At 45.2% G+C, this 21,954-nt stretch overlaps 1 protein-coding gene across 1 annotated transcript in view; it reads left to right on the plus strand.

The window, feature by feature from the left end:
- The window catches only part of LOC144136644 (uncharacterized), a 98,736-nt gene that overhangs the window by 42,580 nt on the left and 34,202 nt on the right, over positions 1 to 21,954 (plus strand). Inside the window, exon 2 of the mRNA XM_077669154.1 lies at positions 18,740 to 18,948. Coding sequence (XP_077525280.1) covers positions 18,740 to 18,948 — 209 coding nt within the window. The remainder of the gene's footprint in view (positions 1 to 18,739; positions 18,949 to 21,954) is intronic.

A 21,954-nucleotide genomic window follows, 5' to 3' on the forward strand; every position in this document is an offset into this window, starting at 1 on the left:
ATACCTCTCAAAGAAAGAAAAAAAACTGTAGGTGTTTTGCGTTGTAACATTTACGAACTGACTTCCTTGAGGCCCAGATAAACTACTTAGACGAGAAAGTGTTCGTTTTGAATTCAAATAATCAGCGCATCCTGACACGATTAAAACATAGCTCCCATAATTTTAAAACTAGGATTTTTATAGAGTGCTTCAAGCAGCAATCACTGCATAAAGTGGGAGTACTGGAACAGTAATAAAATTCCTAGCTATTGAATGGAAAGAAAGCTTTTTTTTTGCGCGCGTTGAGTTACAAATGCGTGTGAGCGCAACCGCCTCAGGAAGGGCTTCAGCAAACAGCTTCAGGTTAGAAAAGGCCTTCCCTACTTCTCCCTAGACTTCAACGCTTGAAAGGCCATCGACCGCTGATCAATAATTCATTCGCATCCAGATCTCCTTTATGCACAGACCCTTTCCCCTACCGCAGTCCGTCACTGTGGCTGTCCGTCGAGATATCTGAAGAGGAATGTAGCACGCGACCAGAGGGCTTTCAAGAGTGCTAGCTCCATAGCGGACCTTGACGGCTAGATAAAGCGACATCGGTAAAGTTACTTCGCTCGCCAAAGTAAGTCGGGCTTTGGAGCAAGGGAGAAAGTGGAGAAAAGAAGACAGCAGAACAGTCCACAACAAAGCGCTCTTCCACATATTGAAGGCTTTTGAGCTCGTAGTCTTCTACTCTCCAATACTGAACATCGATTTCCTCGCTACACCCGCCATTCGGCAAGCCCTTTCGCTTTTCAAGCGTCTAGTGGGCGTATTTCGGACATTTAGTGAACAGCAGCGGCGCTCGTGAAGCATGAAGACTTCCGTTCTGTTGAATATCGTCTTGCACGCTGCTCAAAAATAGCAAGAAATGCAACTTTACGCATGGACTTTTTTTAATGAGATATTTGTGCGCAAGTCTAACCGCTTGCAGCACGTGACATCTGGTGGAACGTCTTCATGAACGCCTACTCCTCTGCGATACAACGTCTCTTCGGAATAGACTTCAAGATTTAATTAAAATTTATTTTAAATTTGGGCTGTGTCTATCTCCACCGTTCCTAGTCGACAACGAGAGGAAGAAATGGGCTTGGACAGGGGCACGTAATGCGAAGGCAAGATAACCGCTGGTCATCAAGGGGAACGCAGTGGATTCCAAGGGAAGCCAAGCGTAGCAGTTAGCCAGGATACGGTGGTCGCAGATGTCAAAGTGCAAGCTTAATTGCAGAGAGAGATAGAGAGATAAGGTTATTTATTGAAAGGAAAGGTGGAGAGGCCTTTGTCCTGAAGTGGGCGCAGTCATTCTGATGATGATAATGATGATGATGATGGTGATGATGATGATAACCATGAAAAGGGGCTGTTTTAATTATTGTTTCTTTTTAAAACTTCCTGTTCTATTCCGGTTCTTTTCTATTCTAAGGTATTTTCTTCTTTTGTTCTCAGCTATATTATTTTGATTTTTGCGACGTTGTAAGGACCAGACTTGCGCCCATTTATGAGGCAGAAGGCGAGCCCGGAAGTTTTCAAGTGTGAGATTCAACAGTGCCGATTGCTGCGCAGTTTGCTGAGGAGAAAGTCCTTCATGCTCTTGACACATTAAAGAAACGCATAGCATAAATGTACGAAGCACGGCAGCTCTCGTCCTTGTTTTGCAGCGTAGCTGTCTTACTGGCGCTCACGGTACTCTTGTTGTGGACGAAGTTTGTACCGGAACGAAGCCTAACGATGCCCATGACAAATTACTTGAGTCGCGAAAGAACGGAGAGCTGCTCATTAATATGGAACACGCCCCCCCCCCCCCCCCCCCCCCATGCTTCGTATCTGGTTAAGCGCTTTCGGCAAGCTTTTTTTTCTTTCTTGTTCTGGAGTGCTCGTTAGTCGTGGTTTGGAACTGCGAGTATGACGACAGGGAGCGAGAAAATGTAGACAACATCATAGCACACTTTTTTTTCGAGCACTTACTGTGCGGCAAAAAAATGGGACTACCGATTTGATACGGAAGGTCATGGAGGCTACTCTCATTCAAAAGCCTGAACAGGCTCCAGCTCTTGGTGTTGTCCGTCATCTACACGGAGAGCTCTTCATCCCTTATAACTGGAACTACAATTTCTTGTGGAAGCCTTGCTCTTGAATTATTTGTTCCGGTGCGCGTCCACAGCAATTGGCGAGTATCCTCAGCATCGGGTGGAGCGGAGCATTTCGGGAATGTGTTGGATACTGCATATCTTCTTGATAGACCCATCGGCACGTTACTGAAGGAGAAAAGGCATCCCCATCCTTAATCCTTCCAAGAGATTCCGCCAATATCGTGAACCTGTGAGTGAGGGGAAAGTGCACGGGGGAATCTAAGATTGCGTAGTGACGCATGTGTATAAGTTTGGCAGACTGGGTCCGAGATCAAAAGAGAGGCTGGTGAGGGAGGCATTCGTGTTTAAGACACGGTTTGTAAGAGCGACTGCAGTCGTCTAGTCAACACCTGTTACACCTTCTAGTCACCAGTGCATCTGGATGCGTTTCGTTATTTTCACATTGAGAGCATGCATCTCCTGAAAGATGCTTAGTGTCTTTGTAACTTTTTGAGCTGCTTAATGGAAGCTAAGGAGCCCGTGTATATATCGGTTTTCTTACAAACTGAATTATTTATAGCACCCATAACATCATGGGTAATGTAAAAGCTACATCACATGCGGGTCCAGATGATCCAAAACGTCTTCGCGATGTGTGGTTATTTTAGAGTTTAGAGCACTTCTACTGCGCGTAGAAGGCATGGTTCTTGTTCCAGCCCACTTCATCTGGAGGCGAATGTAATACAGCGAGGTTTCATAATATCATCACCACCATAATCAGCATTATCAGCTTATCTACGTCCACTGCAAGGCAAGAGCCCCGAAAAGTTCCTAACCTCTCCTTCGCACCTGAGTCTCTGCCGTCCCATGCTACCCAGCTTCCCTTGAAATCCGCTCCTTTCCCCTTCAGAACCATAGGGTGTTTTGCCTTCGCACTGCAAGTCCTACCAATGCCGATTTCCAATACTTGATTTGACCTTCTTGATTTCCTCATGGTATCGCTAACTACCGTGCCCTCCTTAACGCACTCTGCTGTCGGCGTTGTCCGTGTCACGAGGAAGACCCAATGGTAGAGAGGGCCATGACGTAGTCGTGACGTCAGTGCAGCGTCACTGACCGAGAGGGTCGTGACATCACCCTGCCACCATTTCGAAATATCTCGGAAGAAATGAAAGCATTTTCTGCGGAAAGAAACGAGTAATCGAGCGGGAATCGAGCCGCTGCCCTTTGGCTCTTGAGCCAGGCGCCACATGTATACCACTGAGGTGCGTTCGTTCAGTACGATAGTTTGGAGGTCCTTTGCGACAACCTCATATCGCAGAGTAAGCACCAATCACTTAGTTAATTGAAGCCACCAAATAGAGGCAGCAATTAGCGTCACCAGATAAACACAGCCTGTGCGCATTGAACAACCTGAGGCGACATGTGTGACGTGTCATGCAATGGCATTGTACTCTTAAGGGTGGGTTAAGCTTCGTCTAAGTTTTTCGTTTCGTTTCGAGTACATCGCTTCCCTTTTGCCTGTGCTCTGTGCCTGCAAATGGCTACACAGGTGTATATAGCTTGCCGCTGTGTAAGCCATTGTGAGGTCCAGCACCAAGTACAGCAAAGCTAAGATCAGCAGTTCCTGGCGCAGACAGGCAAGAAAACAGAGCCGTGCGGTTTTCTCCGCTGTTTGCGCACAGTATCAGCGGCGGCTCCCGTTACCCCCTGTCACAGCCGACCCACCCATGTCAGTTAATCACCGTCTCGTCTTGGAGCCCAATCCGGCGCTGTCACACTGGCCCAAGCGGGTGTCCCGTTTTTTTTTTATACTGTAATCTTGCCATTTCTTCTTGCTGACCCAAGCCTGCTAACCTCCAACATGTTCAGGTGCCCGGCGAGGTTCTCGGAACACAAAAGCTATGAGGTAGGGCTTGATTCCCCTCGCTGGTTGAAAGCACGGCCTCACAGTGAGGGCTGCAACGGAGCAAGTCGTGCGCGAAAATGCAGAGTACTCCCTTCGGTTCGTGGTTTAATGCTTTGACTCCAAGAAATTAAGCTTCTACGTTTTTGTGTGTGTGGTCTCTGTTCCCAAACATCTATAGACACCTGCACTTATGTTCATAGCAGTTGGAAAACAATAGTTGATTGCGGACGCCCTAAGCAAAAGCTGTAAATACACCGAGCGACAAACAGTAACTAGTGTTGGTAGGTACCGTCCACTAGTAGTGTTTCTTCTCTACTCTGAATTACAGCTTCTGGTAAAAAAAAAAAAAGAGACGCATGCGCACGCAAGCAGTTAAATGTAATTGAAAGCCAGACATACTGGGATAGATCAGAGTGCCCCCTCCTCGGTGAGCCGGCCATCCTATCAACTAAACCATGGCGTTCAACGGCGGCGACGCTGTCACCGTAGCGAGTCCGCGTCGCGGCAGCCTACGAAAGAGGCCTCCGAGACCACATTATAGCCCTCATCTTTTAAACGACGGAGACCCTCCATTTGACAGCGGGCGCCGCGACGCTTCTTTCGAAGGAACTCCCTCGCCCACACAGGGCGGCAGGGAGAGTACGGTGTGGGTTCAACGCTGTCAAACCCCGCATCGTTCTTCATGAAAGCGGTCGCGCCCCACCCTTCCAAAGCCCCATACCGCCGACTTTGAGACGGCGCTAGCGGGGCCGATGTGGCCCGGCCGTCTCGACTCGACCGAATTGGAACAAAATCTGGGCAGGTATGACGGTGCTGTGTATACGTTAATGACGTCAAGTGCTCCTCCGATCGTAAGTTGCTTAGAGCAAAGGTGAAATAGTTTTTTTTCTTCAGAATTTTAGGTTATTAAAGAAATCGAACCTATGAGGCTTCTAGATAAAGCATGCGTAGTTTTCCGCTAGCATTAAAATGGTGATGTAATCACCGATTGAAACCACGACAATGTTCAGGCTTCTCCTCACTGCGTCGGAGGATTGCGGAAAAACTCGTGGTGACGTCATTGTTGCCGAAATTTCAGATGTACTCTGCCTTCGTCTACATGCCGCAAGGCGTCATCCGATGCCGCCAAAGAAAGAGAGAGAGAGTAAAACGTTCAATGCATAGCTTCACCTTCAACGGTATTCTATTTCTTCTTTGAAACAACCTCTTCTTCGCTGGAAACTTAGCCCCGCCGTAGTACGTGACATCATCGTCGCGGCCTCTGCCTGCCGCTGTGCTCTGCAGAGAAGCCTGAACGTCGACGCTGCTTTAGTCGGTGATTACATCAGCATTTCAAATGATGGCGCAAAAAGATTTCGCATGCCTCACCTGCAAGTTTCACGTACTCGGCTCGTTTACACTCATCTAATTCTAAAACCTCTTCAGTGCCACAGGTGCGGATTCAGTGGCATTGACCACCATGCGGCCGCTGGTGGCACTGGAGGGGGCTTAACTGGAGGTCATCGGCACACACCCTTGTCTTGAACTGGATTCCTCTCGACTGATGATGATGATCTTGGTGTTGGTTCTAATGACTCTGAACACGGTGATGATGGCTGAACGCCACGCTAATAACAGGACCCACTGACAAGTGTGAACTATTGTGAAGGCACCTGTTAGAGGGGCATTGAGGGGAATTGTAAGTTGGCCTGTATTGATAGGCGACCCCATCTTAATAACTCAGGCACTTTTTTCACTGAAAATGGAGCTTTTACTAGTAAGCTATACAAAGCGAAGAAATGAAATGTAGATGTCGCCACCTGCTGCCAATTTCGCGAACACGCTGCGGTGTGTTGGCAAAGATTTTTTACGTGGATCTCAGAGACAATAATGCACCGCCATTCACTTCAATATGGTAATAACGCAGTACTTTTCGGTACAGGCGTCGCCAGTTTGAATCGAGCAGCGTCAAAAATTTTAAACGCAGTTTTCTCAGGGGTAAGCGCATTTTTTGCTGCAGTACAATCATAAACATACCCTGAGAGAGCCAAAGAATTGATTTTTACTAATAACTAAAACTGGGTTAAGCTGTTATCAGTGTCCCTTAACAAGAAGCCACTTTATTAGGCAGTAAAGGTATAGAGTAAACTCATACCCAACAAGTCTGGTCAAAAGCATTTTTGAACGGGAAATAATTTATGAATGCAATTTTTTTTCATATATTGGAAGATTTCACTAAAATAATCAATATATCCGCAGGCCTTCCGTCGGCAAGCTTTTATTTTTGTTTTTCTATTAACGTTTTTGCGACCATCAAAAGTGTTCCCCATTGGTTTTCTATGGCAGTCTTAACTGCTCGATGTGAGTGATGGAGAAACTTTAAAAGATAGATTTTTGCTACACACCGGAATAATGGACTATTATACCTTCAGTATTTCTATATCAATACCTTGCAATATTTCAATAGTCAAATTTTTTGTCCAAGAAGGTTGGACATGGTAATAGCTATCACCAATTTAATTTGATGGAGTGTTTTTAAGCTGTAGCTTTAAGGAAACTTATGGATCTCTGTTAGTGCCACGTTCATTACTGCCTAGGCGGCAGTTGTCACGTCTGTAATACCAGTATTAGCAGACGTCGACTACCACAGAAAGCAAGCACATTGCCACGCTAGAAAATTCCGTTTTATATTTTTTCTACCGTGTTTCTCATTCCCACATTTGGGTTTACACTTTTGTTTTTGTTTTTTAGGCATGCCGCTTTCGATTGCCGCAAAGAAAATATGGTCGATAAAAGTCAGCTTACGGCCGCCTTAACGTTGTCGGAGGTTAATATTAACCCCAACAAATATAATACATAGAAAAAAATAAATGTAGAAGTGACAAGGCATAGCATGAGAGAATCTGCGAGAAAAAATAATTGAGACTAGCACGAAACTTGAACGGCGCGCACAAGTACGTCGCAACTAACAGAACATAAATTTCCACCCGCGTAGTTCGCGGGAAACTTTCTCGCTACGTCGAACCGATGCAGTTCAATCATAGCCGCTTTCAGATGACGCAGGCGAAACTATTAGTAATTAAATTAACTTCTTTTTTTTTGCGCATGCACTGGCCCAGAGCTAATTATTCCGAGATTTCTTGCAAGTTACGTGCAGAAGTTGATATTTGGAAGAAAAAATTACTTTTGTACTCAGTTTCCCTCGCAGCTAATCATCGTAACTTCTGCCCATTCTGCAACTATAACGTGCACTTTCATGGACGCACTTCTAGCGCTGCAACACAGCAGGGAAATATTACGAGTGGAGTTTCTACATTCGCATTTCCCACTGCGGTCCTGACGCCTATAAAAGAGAAAGCATCATGTTTACGTCAAGCGCCCTCAAGCTGCAAATTAGCACAACTTGTACGAGCATTGGTTAAACTATATTTCAGATCGTTGTTACGTTGCCGTGGCCACTCGCGCGCGCGTTTTCCAAGCCTCGTGGCTGGTTTACGCGCGCAGCAGCTACCTGCTAGGCTTCACAGCGCGTTCGCGTATAAATGGTTAACGGCCTCAGCAGGCGTCGTCATCGTAAAATCCCGCTGCCGCGGATTTACAGCCTGTTTACGCCCGCTGCGTTCGGCTCACAGGCGGGTCGAGCCGAATTTTGTTTCTTTTTCTTTCTGTCTGTGCACACACATGCATCCGGGGAGCGGTTCTGGTCATTGGGACCACGTAATTTGGTGTTTAGGTTGCCGAGACATTAAAAGCAAGGAACGCTTTTAACGCGGCACATGGTTTTGGTGTACACACACCAGGGCCCGTTTGCTCGTACATTTGGACAGACAAATGTTTTTAAGAGAGAGGAAACAAAAAGGGAACTTAGAGAGGTTACCCAGCCTTTTATGCTCGGTTCGCTTCCTCATACTGGGAGAGGGGATGAAGTGTGTGGAAGAGGAGGAATAGAAAGAAGGAACGTGGAGTTCTTGGAATTCATTGGACTCTCTTCACTGAAACCTGGCCAATCCAGCGTAGTGGGTTTGTGCCATATCCTTAAGGCAACAACAACAGCAACAAGTGTAGATGTTCTTCGTGATCATGGTCATGGGTCCTTTGTGGTTTATAAGTACAAAGAATGTTCACGAATATGCTCAAGGTGAAGAAGACACATTTTACACGGCCCCTAACTGACTCCTATTTGGCACCTAGCCAAAAGAAAACGCAGAGATCCTCCGGGTACTTCCAGCTTTGCCACATTCATGTGATGCTACAAACATTTGCCTTGTAGTCACCGTCGCTTGTATCCCAAAGTGAAATCAGAGGCAGCCCACTAGCCTCAATCGTACCGTCACCATGTCCACAGCTCGTCGGTCTTGCAGAAATGGACGAGTCGCTAGACACCCTTAAAGGCAGGAAATGTTTACCGTTCATTCTTCGTGGGCCGCCACGGTGGCTGAGTGGTTATGGCGCTCGGCGGATGGCCCGAAAGACGTGGGTTCGATCCTGGCCGCGGCGGTTGAATTTCGATGGAGGCAAAATTCCAGAGCCCCGTATACTGTGCGATGTCAGTGCAGGTTAAGAAACCCCAGGTGGTCGAAATTTCCGGAGCCCTTTACTACGGCGTCTCTCATAGCCTGATTCGCTTTGGGACGTTAAGCACCCGTAAACCATAAGCAATTCTCCGTGGTTCATGGGAGCTACGATGAAGCAAACTTTTCAATGCCCCTTTCGCTACCAACTAGCATGTCAGACAACGGAGAAGCCACTGTGAATAAACCCTGAAACGAGTGACCTTGATTTGAAAAAGTTTCGCCATGCTGCGGAACCAGAGGTGCACAGAGGATGTCGCGTCTATTGGCTAGGTACGAATTAGAAGCCACGAAATGAGTTTCTGCTTAATTGTGTACTCATTTTACTGCTTCGATCATGTATGAACGAAAAAGCCCACGCGTTTTTTTTGTTTTTTTTTCCAGGGAGACCAGACCAAGCAGCCGTCTCACGAAAACATTACCACAAACACGAAACTATCGTTAATGCATTGACTGAGCCTTTAATCACATTTAGCGCTGCCCTGACGGTTTTCAGAGGCACATATGATCGCTACATTGTAATTCCGGCAAACTTTATCACAGGTATAATCATTGCAGCGCACAAGACATCGTTCTTCAGAACTCCGAGTAGATGCACACCTCGCTTCAGCCTCGCTCGTTGCACTCCAAACGGAATGGGAGACTTGTGCTGAGATTTCGAATTATATCAGAGCGGCGCACTCAGCGCTATCGCAAATTATTCCGGCCCTACATGAACGCTCAATGCCTGCCGTTTTATTCGTCTCATTAATAGCGGGGTGTGCGATTCGAATCGCAAATTCGAGCTCCTCGCGCGTAAATTTCTTCGTGCTCATTTATTCGCTGACGTCAGCACTCTCCTGTCTAAGTCAGCGTTGCTGTTCAGGCTTTTTCTCTTTTTTTGCTGAATTCCTTTTGCGTCCCTCTTTCTGCCGCTTATACTCATGCCCTTAGTGTCACTTACAACCTTTCTTTTTTTTTTACCTACGCTCTTTCCTGAGAATTGCCTATTGAGCGATATGCTGATTCTGCTTCGCTTTCGCGTCTGTCTCGTTTCGCACAGGGCTCTTCGATTTAAAAGCCAGAGATGGCCTCATAACACCCGGAGGGTGAAAAACGCTGTCGAATTCTTCGAAATTTCAACTTCGGGAATATAACAAAAAGGCAACTGTCCCTCGTTTCAAATCGCGGATCCGGAAGACCACGTTCTCTAATACCAAAGCGAGAACCTTCAAGGGTGTTCGAAAAGTTTCCTTATCTGTAGTCCTCTTTCCACCCAACCACCACTCGCCTCGCTCGTTTCTCTAAATTTCTTTCTTGCAATTCATTCTCTTCGGCTGTTTTCTTTCTTTTTCTTTTTTTGTCTTTTTCTTTTTTTGTTTGCTCCCGAGCTGAAATAGTGTTCCTGTTCACGGCGTCCCAAGAACGAGAAACAGATACGTTATCCCCGGGAGACGTCAAGTTAGCAAACGGGCTTCAGCATCTCTTTCTCTACGCTAAATTCATTTTAGAAGTAACGTTAGGATCGCTCAGGAACGACCCCAGAGAGAAAGAGAGAGAGAGAGAGAAAAAAAGAAACAGCGACGTCAGGCTCACGGAGATGGTCACGGTAAATTGGGCCTGTGAAGTCCAGCATCCTGATCGAACCGAAATAAATAAGCTTCGCGAGTTTACAGAGCGATACAGATGAGAAAAGAACACTCAGAAGGTGAGAAAGAGGAGGGGGGGGGGGGGGGGTCTTGCTGCAAGTAAATACCTCTTTCACTGTGGAGAGAGTATATCTCATTGTTTGCGTTCTGCCATCATCCCTGGACGTCCACCCCACTCCTTCTTGTCGCCTTACCGTCGTCTGAAGGGTCCCTGTCTAGAACGCGGCTTGGCGCATGCAATCCATCACCTATGACACGCCAACTGGTGGTGCAGGGAGGAAGACAGGGGCCGTTTACATATGTGTGCCTCACGTATCTCTATCGACGTCAGCTTTGTCACCACGAAGCACTCACACAGCGCGGGCTACGGGCGGACCTAAGTAATTCTTGCTTCTAGTGTCGCCGTTGTTCACAACGCCGTGTGTGTTTGGGTGTTTGCCGAACGTAGAGACGTTTCATGCTTGGAACGGATGGCAGTGACATGGAGCTACAAATCAGACATAAGTCGCAACGAAGACGTATCGGTAACGTCTATACAGCATTGCGGAAAACACGAGACCATTAACAGCGCTCGTAAGAACCGTTGTCAGCCATTCCAGCACGGTGAGATATGGAAAGCTGAGAACCGCGTTGATAATGGAGGCACACAAACCATAGAGGCTTTCTGGCGGGATAGTCGAAGTATTATGAGCACGTTGTAATGAAGTTGCGACATTGTAGATCGTTTTGTTCAGGGTTGCCTTATTTAGCACTTTCTCCTCTGCGGTCTTTGCATGACGCCTCTCGCACATTGACGAGAAGTGGTGCGGATCGGCGAATCTACACTTATTTTCCTCCTTGGCGTTAATGACTGTCGTGCAAAATTGCATCACTGCGCCAGTACTTCGACTGGAGCACCTACAAACGTCTGACGGTAATCAAAAAACAAATCACAAAATGACATGAGCAACTGGACGAAGAAGCACAGTGTAAATGTTTCAATGGTCTCGGTGAGAAGAATCAGACTGTAAGCGAATCTGTGTAGACAGAAAACATATCATACGTCACGTGACCAAGCTATAAAAGCGCTGGACCGCGCAGATGCATTTAATAGGTGTGACTTGCGCCATAGCAGGAGTTAAAGGAGCTGCTTAGCGGACAGCTATTTTGATTCAACACATGTCATATTGATTAATCAGTGAAAGCCCAGCTGAAAGCTTTAGTGCACAGTGAGGGACTGACAGGCGCCAGGCTTCACGGTATTATCTGTAGTGCTACATTCGTACGCACCGTTGCCTTCAGCGAAACACCGCGCTTTAGGGGCTTGTCACATACTGGAGCTGCGAGCAGAGAGAGCTCTTTTTAGGCTCAGGGGAACTCCAGTTCATAACGCTTCCTGGCTACCTGTTGTTCAGGCAGGCGCAGTGAGCTGCAAAGAAATTTTCTGCCGCCGCGCAAGCCTTTGATAATTGACGCACCAGTACAGAACGCGCCGGTCGCTGCCTATATGTTTTATTTCTCCGTTTCCTAAGGACGATAGAGAACATTTCTTTTTTTTCTATTTGAATTCCTGCAGCGGGGAAGGTTACGCAGGAAAGATTGCTTCAGATTTGATTTTATTTGCAGGAGTGCACTGACTTCTAAACAAAGAACTGGACAAGGTGAAAAAGCAACTCGGAACTTTTGAGCGCAAATCTTCACTTGACGTTTATTTTCGTCAGTGCAATTTATGCATCTCCTTCTGATAACTACAGAAGAAAGAATTAGCCTAGGCAGAAAAATCTATAAACCTTCGAGCAACAACACCATGGCACACTGCCACCCATGAACACGAGTCTTCTCTTTTTGAGTGATAGCCAGCATGTCAACAATTTCTTGTCTTGCTCTGCAGTTGAAACCTTTAGATCGTTGAAGCACACGTCGTGCATTGCTGAGGGGTGTCGCAAAGTGACAACAGAATTCTGGGAAGTGTTTCCGATGGGCTAAGATATGAACACAGTATATATCGGTGATCCGCCGGGCCGGCCTACAGCGAAAGAAGTCGAAATTCATAACATGTTGACTGCCACTCAAAAAGGGAACACAGGTGTGCATGGGATGCAATGCGTCAACGTTGTATTGCTTGATGTTTTACAGATTTTCCTGCCTTCCTTGCCTCTATCTTTCGTCTACAGTCCTCATAAAAAGATGTGCAAATCTGCCCTGAAAAAAATAAACACCGGTTGAAAATTATGCAAGCAAAGCCTTAAACGTTTTATGGAGAACACAAAACGTGGTCACACCACAAAAAGCCCGCACTGACAAATGATTTTAATGGGTGGTGAAGTTGTCAATTCCTGCAGTTCGTGGTATGTCTTAGTTTTGATTTGAAGTTTAACGCGTTGCTGCCATCATCGTGTCCAGTCCCTCGTTAAGAAGTTAGCACACTACTGTGACTAAATACACAAAAAAACCCTCCCCTTTCAGGCACTCCTGACGTCCACCCATTTCAAGTCAGTCACATCGAGTGCTTTTTTGGTTTCGGGACCTGGTGACCATGAGTGCAGGGACGTAATGTAAGAAAATAAGCTTCTCCGAGCAGTAAAAATGTTTAAGATTAGCGATACTGTTACAGAGTCTAAGCCGATGGAACCAAAAATTGCACAAAAAAATCTGCCACGGTAAGCACGCCGACCTGTCATACGAAATGTATCTTGCGTTCGCACAACACCGGACTTGAAACGTTGGTCATTTCGCTGAACATACTCAAATTCCAACAGGCCAAACAAATTCATTTTCACGGCCGTAATTCTCGCACTGTTGCATTGTGGTTTCTGCCGTGGCCTTGAATTTACCAGGAAGACAATACGAAGCAAATCGTGGTTGAAACACGTTAAAAATATATAAATTTAGCACTATTCCTAATGAAACCTCGGCTATTTAAATACAGTTTTATCTTCACGCGCCAGCATAAGACTTACTCATTTCACCAACATACATAATGATAAAGGAAGCTCGCAGAGAGTAAATAGTCCTTGATAAACAAACTTCTCTTTGCTCATGCGCACCGTTTCGTTATCCGTCAATTTTCTTTACCATTTCTCTGTAAACTGTCCTGAAGTAGAAGTCTTAATTATCCTTGCTATTGTAATATTTGGCAGAAGAAAAAACGACATATTTTTTCGCTGTCGCTGGCACACGCCTTGAAAACGGGAAATACACTTCCATCGTTATTCATTTTATGGCCACTAGACCAATAAATTATTTTGTTCTCCTTCCTTTATTCTGCCATTCGCTTTAATATCTAATCTATAAGTTGGTTTAGTTAACGTAAATTGCCGTACCATTCTCGTTTAGGAGGTAATCGTCTACGCAGGTTAGTTTTATCCTTCAATCTTTTCAACCACACTATAGAGAAACATTTGGCAGATTTTAAAGCACCGTCTTTTGAAATCTGTCCCCTTATTGTGAAAGCGTCTAAAATATGAAAATTCAACTCTAGTGACAGTTAACTGAGCACAGTGCTTGCTTTCTCGCTTACATCAGATCTATGTAAATCCCCAGTAAAGTTTTCCTTGCTACCTCACGCTAAAACCGTCAGACATCCTGTCTAGTTGCTGCAAATAATTCCTCGCGCTGAGCCAAGCTCTTAATATGTATTGCTCATGGCATCTTGGTCTGACATTTCCCTAAGAGCCTGGCTTGAAGCACGCTTAACGGATCACGGAATGGCTTAACGGTCACATTGTGTGAAATACCTCGTTATTTTTAGCCGCCACGGTGGCTCAGTTGTTATGGTGACCGGCTGCTGACCCGAAAGACGCGGGCTCGATCCCTGTTGCGGCGGTCGCATTTCGACGGGGACGAAGTGCTAGAGATCCGTGTGCTCTGCGATTTTAGTGCACTTTAAAGAAACCCCAGGTGGTCGAAATTATCTGGAACCCTCCACTACGGCGTCCCTCATAGCCTGAGCTGTTTTGAGACGTTGAACTCCCATAAACCATGAAGCCAAAATTTCTTACTGCATATATATAAAATCATATCGCATATTTATTTGTGTTCATCCAAAATGCGGAAAGGAGGGCGGGGATAGAAGTCGAGAGATAAAACCTTTACTAATAAGCAACATCTGCCTTTCTGAGATAGCTTCCGAATGTGCTCTTCCAAAGCGCTGTCCCCCCAATACAGCAGGGAAACCTTACGCCTGTGCAGCTGGAACAGCTTTTGAAAGAAGCGCAGCTCTTCTGTCGTTCTCTTAGCTTTAAACTCTCTTAAGTGAACGTACTTCTACAGCTTCCTCCTGGTGCTTAAACGGATTTGTCGCGCATATTATGCAACTCTCGCTGCTCTCCGAGACAACGACCTGATAACTAGCGGTGACAACAGTATTAGGTCTTAAAGGTCGCGCGCGCGTGTGTGTGTGTGTGTGTGTGTGTGTGTGTGTGTGTGTGTGTGTGTGTGTGTGTGTGTGTGTGTGTGTGTGTGTGTGTGTGTGTGTGTGTGTGTGTGTGTGTGTGTGTGTGTGTGTGTGTGTGTGTGTGTGTGTGTGTGTGTGTGTGTGTGTGTGTGTGTGTGTGTGTGTGTGTGTGTGTGTGTGTGTGTGTGTGTGTGTGTGTGTGTGTGTGTGTGTGTGTGTGTGTGTGTGTGTGTGTGTGTGTGTGTGTGTGTGTGTGTGTGTGTGTGTGTGTGTGTGTGTGTGTGTGTGTGTGTGTGTGCGTGTGTGTGTGTGTGTGTGTGGGTGTGTGCGTGCGTGCGTGCGTGCGTGCGTGCGTGCGTGCGTGCGTGCGTGTGTGTGTGTGTGTGTGTGTGTGTGTGTGTGTGTGTGTGTGTGTGTGTGTGTGTGTGTGTGTGTGTGTGTGTGTGTGTGTGTGTGTGTGTGTGTGTGTGTGTGTGTGTGTGTGTGTGTGTGCACATAACAGTATCATGTACTGCACTACAGTAATTTAACGTCACGCCTGCCACAAGATTTCACGCTTGTCTTAAGTTCCGATGAATGCCAGCAAAGTATGCACAAAAAGAAAAGGATAAAACCGAACGTGCTGCTGCATGACCGCATTACTGCTTGGGACCGTAACAAAGACCCCAAAAGATAAAGGCAAAATTGATTTCAAATATAGTCCCTATGTTAGGCCGACTGATTGGAAATGTGGCAATCCAATTCAATTTTTATTTCAACAGTGATGTTGCAAGCTTTGGACCAAAAGCCCCAAAATAAGACTTGACAGCGTCTACTGACCGTCTACTTCACATTGACACAGCAGTGCAAATAAATATACAAATAAAATACCAAAATGAGGAACAGAAAAGACACAAAGAAAAGATGGGTGACGCCTTACACACAAGAAATCATAACAGAGAAGCAACAACATTATCACACTGGAAGGCAAATCTGTACGAACAGCCAATAAATATATGCGAAGTAGCTTACGTACAGAAGCCAAAATATGATAAAATGTATAAAAATAAATAGGTATGTATAACTAATGATTAAGAAAGTTTGAAAGTTTAAACCACAGCTTCTGATCATCATAGTTCGTGCGACTACGGGGAACTTTTTAAATGTCATAAAAGCGAGGCGCACGCCCAAAGGTTTTTATTTCTTTTAAGACAGGATATAGTCTAAAGCGAGTTGTTTTGCTCTCTGATCTCAGTCTCATAACGCTTTCTTACAGAATGCTGATAAAGTTCAGGGAGCGGCACTAATTTTAATTCCCTGGTAAGGCTTTCTTAGATAATGCTGATAAAGCTCAGGAAGCGGCAATAATTTTTATTATCTGAAAAGTGGCACAGAATCCTTTCCCCAAAAACCAAATATTATTATTATTATTAATGAGTCAGGCATGGAAGATTCATGATTGCTCGCACGACCTTTTTTGTATTATATATGTAATGAATTTATGTTTTTTTAAGTGGACGTCCCCAGGATTAAACAACGGTAACTGACTATCGACATAAAGAACTAGTTATTACCGGTTTTACGCTTCTAGGGAGGCACTGCCTCAATTTGGAAAGTGCTCCGGATACTCGGCATATTTTTTCTCTTATCGTGTCTACTTGCAGTTCAAAAGACTTGTGATGTTCAAAGAGCACTCCGAAACGTTTAAAAACAGACACAATTTCAATTATCAAGGTTTCGCATTGCAACTCATATTGCAAATGGATTTTGCGATTTTTAGGTCGAAAAAGGACAACTCTTGTTTTGGCTGCATTCACTACAAGACAAGGAAAACTGCCAAGGCCTTTTGATACTCAGTTCGAACGGCAGTTGCAAAGTGCCTCTTGAAAAAAAGAAGTCGAATCCAGGGGAAAGACAGGCGTGGAAATTATCTTATTTTGAGTGCGCAACTCAAAACCGCTATGGGAAGGACTGCAGGTGTTGAGGGAAAATAGAGATAAAGCATAACAATCAAACAGCATCGCGTCTGATGTTACTATACATTGCACGGGAGCTGACTCTAATGAATAAATTCATGAATAAATGAATAAATAAATCCATTAGATTTCATGCAAATTGGTTTTTGTTTGCGTACGCGGACCGATTCATTTCTGTCTAAAAGCGTTTATACACTGGACTAGCTGGTATCGTGTACATATCACAATGTTCGCTTCTGTTCCTATATGAGAATTCAACGGGTGTTTCGTGACCAGTAGAAAATACAGGGCCCTGTATTTTAAAGCTCTTTTAAAGCATGTAATTGTTTTCATTGCTATCATGCCCTTCGCGTTACGTAACTTGCTGGAACACTTAGCGAAAATATTTTAAACTACGTCCGCCATTACTTCCAATGGGCCCGCATATGCTGTGTAGAGTGCTTCAACGGCGTCAAAATTTGTTTTTCTCCTTGTATTTAGAAATCATTTGCGACAAATGATAACAACTGGCGTCGCTAATAAACCAAACTTGAAATGCTAAATGTTGGCCTTGTAGTGCATTTAGCAGAAATAGAGCCACTGGACTGACTCTTTAACAGAAACCATGCACAGCGTATTAAGTGCGCTTAACTGTAGCGCCCTCTAGGAAAGAGGAAGAACAGAGAGGAGGAAAAGGAAGAAAGTATCCCCTATTCGATTATCTTGGTACTCATGGTTCCCTCATGGAAAGCTGTTGCTTGACAGAAGCCCCAATGCGGAACGCTGCTTTTTTGCGGTGACAAACGTATGTTCGTTCTGACCGCTTTGGAGCTCGCTTTGCAGTGACAAGCTCGTGTTCATCCTGACCACTTTGGAGTCACCAAAGACGAGTTTCCCTCTTTTTTTGCGACAGCAGCGCGCAATTCTAACAGCCCAGTCGGCGCCAGCCGGATTTGAGATCCTCTGTTCCCTTCGGCTTTGGCTGGGGTATTTAAGCTCGCGCAGACTCCACTCTGGTGCTTCTGGAAACCTTTGAGGTGAACTGACTTGCCTAACCTTGAAGCTTAACGGAAACGGTATTTATTGCTTTGCTGTGTATATTGCTGCGTATTTTTTTCTACACCTGTCTCTCTATCCTTGCTCTTTCAACTACATTTAGTGCCTTTCTGGTTTCAGTTATTCTTTGTACTTTTGTTTTGTAGCGCTGCCAATGAAGGTCACGTAGTCGTGAAAACTCTCTATACAAAAGCGCCGCGGGCATAACAGAAAGACGAAACATAGACTAGATCTCCAACCAGCTTTATTCGGGTACGATTATTAGTTGTTTCAAATATTTTATTAAATACAGTTATCACTGCGAAAATCTAAGCTGTTACAAGTACCTGAACGTCGTGTTGATCTGCTCTGAACAAGACCTTTATAGCATTGGAACCGTTTTCACGCGTTGCGTGCCTTTAGCTCATGCACATACAAATGTCTTAATTGAATTGAAATTGAATTCAATATTTTCAATGTTTGAATTTAAAGTATTGAAATCTTTGAGAGTGGTCTTATCGGAGCTTTACAACCATACATGCATAAAAACTACACCAAAACTGAAACGAGCGTGGTTAGAAGAAGATGGAGCAATTATCGCTTATATTGACTACCCCATACACGCACACTTTGAGTTATTAAAAAATAGCACTGATGCGCCTAAGGCGCCAAGTCACACAAGTCGATCTGAGGATATCTAAGGCGCTGGACGGCAATAAATTTCACGAAAATAGGTGCCCCACCCGGAAACGCTCAGAAAATAGAAAAAATCTAAATTTTAAGCAGGGTTAAAAATGTCACCCGCTCCTCATTGGCTATTAAGATACACATCTCGACCTAAGACGATTATAATGTAAAAAAAGCTGAATTTCTTTCAGCTACAGCGGTTCGGTAATTTTCTGTCTTTGGTGTCTATACCGCCGGGAGAGCGACGGAAACGCCACTTAGCGATAATTCTCTTCACTCAACAAGTCAACCTGCCAGTTCTCGAAGGACAAACATGACATGGATCTCAATCTAAATAAACAAATTGTGGCATAAGTGCGCCAAGTGCCCAATGAGGCACTTACACTTGCGTTCTTCGGTCAAAACTCGTGCATGTGGAAATCTGATAAGGCTTATGAATAGGGCAAACGCCCATCAATGCTTCTTATCTACACTTGACCTGACGCGGCGTGAGCCACACCTGAGTGACCACTGCTTGCTCCTTTACCATCCCAGGGCTGAGCGCGGGACTGCGGCTGGTGCGACTGGACATGCCGAGCGCCGTGATACGGGGCGACCCTCTCTGGCTCAACTGCTCCTTCGACCTCGAGTCGGACGACCTGTACTCGGTCAAGTGGTACAAGAACCACCGGGAGTTCTTCCGCTACCTGCCCAACGAGAACCCGCCGGGGCAGGCGTACAGACTGTCGGGAGTCTACGTGGACGTGAGTTGGCCGCAGTTATTCGCCATCGTACGAGAGCTTGCCAGCGAAGCTAAGCTACCATCAACAGCTGTGTAGGACATGACCTGCTCAACTGGACTCTTCTAGCTGTTTCATTTAACCCTGGTCTTTATAGACAACCGGAACCCACAAAAACTCGCAGCCCATCCAACGCACCCAACGGTATTGTATGAATCACACTGGATTACGCGGCACTGTAAAATTACGCGGAGGGTTAAGCTGGCTGCACAAGGACTTTCGTATTTGAAACGCACACTAGGTGTCGCCAGAACTGTAGCGTCGGTCTCCTTAGCCGCTCAGTAGAGTCTAGCTGATGTCTATAGTTTTTCGCTCCTCAATTTATTTGTGCCTCTCTTTCTCCATTAGCAGAAGTTCCTCAAAGTTGAAAACATTCCGTTAGCCTTGATTTCTGCGCGATAAAATGACACAAGAGTATGGTGGTGCACATTGCGGTCATACACAAGGCTAGACAAGGGCGCTGGTATAGCATTACAGGCGCTTACGTGTTATATCTTATATGACAGAACAGCTTCAGGGGAAGAGCAAGGTTTTCTTCTGTTATCCGCTCTTCTGGTCATCTGTCACTGGTGTCGCCTACTGCGGCATTCGTCACCAGAAGTCCGCGTCCAATAACAAGAATAAAAAAAAAGAGTCGCAGAGACACCTAACTGCGTTATGTGTTGGAAATGTGACAGCATTAGAAGCTGTGATGTTTTTACCGGAAGTGACGTGAGTTCTGTTGTGATGACGTCGCTTTCCTCCATCCAATCAGCGCATTTAGCTTCCTAAAACACATGTTTTTTTCCCGTTGGGGAACGAGACGGAGCGTTACGAAATACAGCACCCACCACTTCTTTTTCTCTTTAGTATGGTATGGAATGTGGGGCTTAAAATTTCCCAAAGCTGCACATGGACTATGATAGACGCCTTAGTGAAGGACTCCGGATCAATTTCGACTACATGGAGCTCTTTAACGTGCGCTGACGCAGCGCAGCCCACGGGCGTCCTATTGCTTTTCGCTTTCATCTAAATGAGGCCGCCGCGGCCGGGATACGAACCCGCGACCTTGGGATCAGCAACCGAACGCCAAAGCCACTAAGCCACTGCGGGTGCTTCTTTTTAATAAAGCAAGGCTTGTGTCGCTGCGGAAGCAGCTGATAGATCCAGGCATTCAACCACTCGGCCCAGTAATTCTTCAAAGCTATCGTGTTTACTGCAACCGTATTTTGCGTGAGAAGTGGCACAGAGCCTACTTTATTTATAACGCCTGGATATTGTACATACCAGACTCATCAAGCCTGCGTTTTTTTTTTCTGTTTGACGCCCTCATTTTTTCTGCGCATGTTAATACGTCACCAATAAAGAAAGAACCTGTCTAGATCCTTGTTTCCTGGGGTTGTTTTTTTATAGACATTGTTTCGCGCATATACGCCTAATTTGCCTTAAATGTGTGCAGGAACAAAATTTCGGACGCAAACAAACAGCACGATTTATTTCCTGGGCGTAAGGATATGCCTTTTACAAGTTTCTGTCGTATACGTTGCGTGGAACATAATTTAATAGGGTTTTGAGCGTTGTACGAGGAGCCACTCGGCATTTCCACACGCATCAAGTGACGTGAAAGTGCACTTGCCGCTGTTATTTTGACGTCACAAAACTCAGCAGTTGTTCACAGATACAACCAGTGCTTGCTGACAAAGCTGACGTCATCAGGAATTGGTAGTCCGTGTTGGTCGGTCGACCGTGACGTCACGGTGCACTTCAGCGCTTGCGCCAACAGAGACCAGAACTGCCGGTACAACCTCGTTTGTAATTAAATATTAACGCTGTGAACTGGATTTTCAAGCCCATTTTTGTGATTACTAGTCTCATAGGCACTTTTCAAGGCAATGAAGCGGACACGCAAAAACTTTGTGTCCGATCACCTTTAAGAGCAGGCAAAGTTCCTGTAACAGGATACGAATCGGGCTAGTTGGTTATTCACCGCGTTGGAAACAGAATTTTCTCATTCTTTCATGGAATTATTTCTTTTTACATGTCTTCGTCTTTTAGTAACCAATCTGGCGCGGTATCCAGCACAAGGTTTCAGTACCTGCAAATGTACCAGGGAACGAATTCCATTATAGAAAATCTGTGATTCGCACTTTTTTTTTTCTTTTTTCGCAGTTGCTTAAGTGAAGCATCTCATTTTTCTCTCCGCATGCGGATTCAGTGATAACGCGGCCGGCTGGCTTCGGATTATGTGCTTTGTTCACGGCGCCAGCAGCCCCGTCTCCAGATTGCGAAACACAACAGGGCTTCGCTCGGATTACCTGCACAAATCCGGATCAAAGGACAAAGCTACGTTCTCGTTATTTTATCTTTTTTCTACCGCTTGTAGCGATGACGTCATTTTTGCATTCTTATTTCTAAATCCAAGGCTTTGCTCTCTCTCTCTCTCTCCTCTAATCCGCTAGGCCTGGCAGCGGTGGCGAAACATATTATTTAAATGACACGAGTCCACCTTTCTCGGGAAAAAAATTTTGAAAATTGTAAGACACTGTTATGGGAATATTGAAGTCCAGTATTCTGATATGTAGCAAAATCTTTCTTTTATAATGTTTCCAGCGTTCGCATCGGACAGTTAAGACTGCCATAGAAAACCAATGGGCAATGCTTTTTACTATAGCAAAAACGTTAACAGAAAAAAAAAACATACATGACTGCCGTCGGGTGATGTGCGGATATATTGATTGTTGTAATGAAATCTCACATTATATGAAAGAAATTGCGTTCATAAACGGTTTCCCGCTCAAAAATGCCTTTGTCCAGAATTGCTGGGTATGCGTAAAAAAGAAGACTGGCAGCTGACAGAACAGCCACATTATTCTCTAAATGTAGAAGACGAAGAAAACGCAGTCTGTGTGTTGTGTGATCTTTTGCGATGTATGTTCTTAATTCTATTCTGAGACATCCTCTGACAGGTAGATCTAGCATGGTATGAAACCG

The sequence above is a fragment of the Amblyomma americanum genome, chromosome 6 (genome assembly GCF_052857255.1).
Source record: "Amblyomma americanum isolate KBUSLIRL-KWMA chromosome 6, ASM5285725v1, whole genome shotgun sequence".
NCBI lineage: Eukaryota > Metazoa > Arthropoda > Arachnida > Ixodida > Ixodidae > Amblyomma > Amblyomma americanum.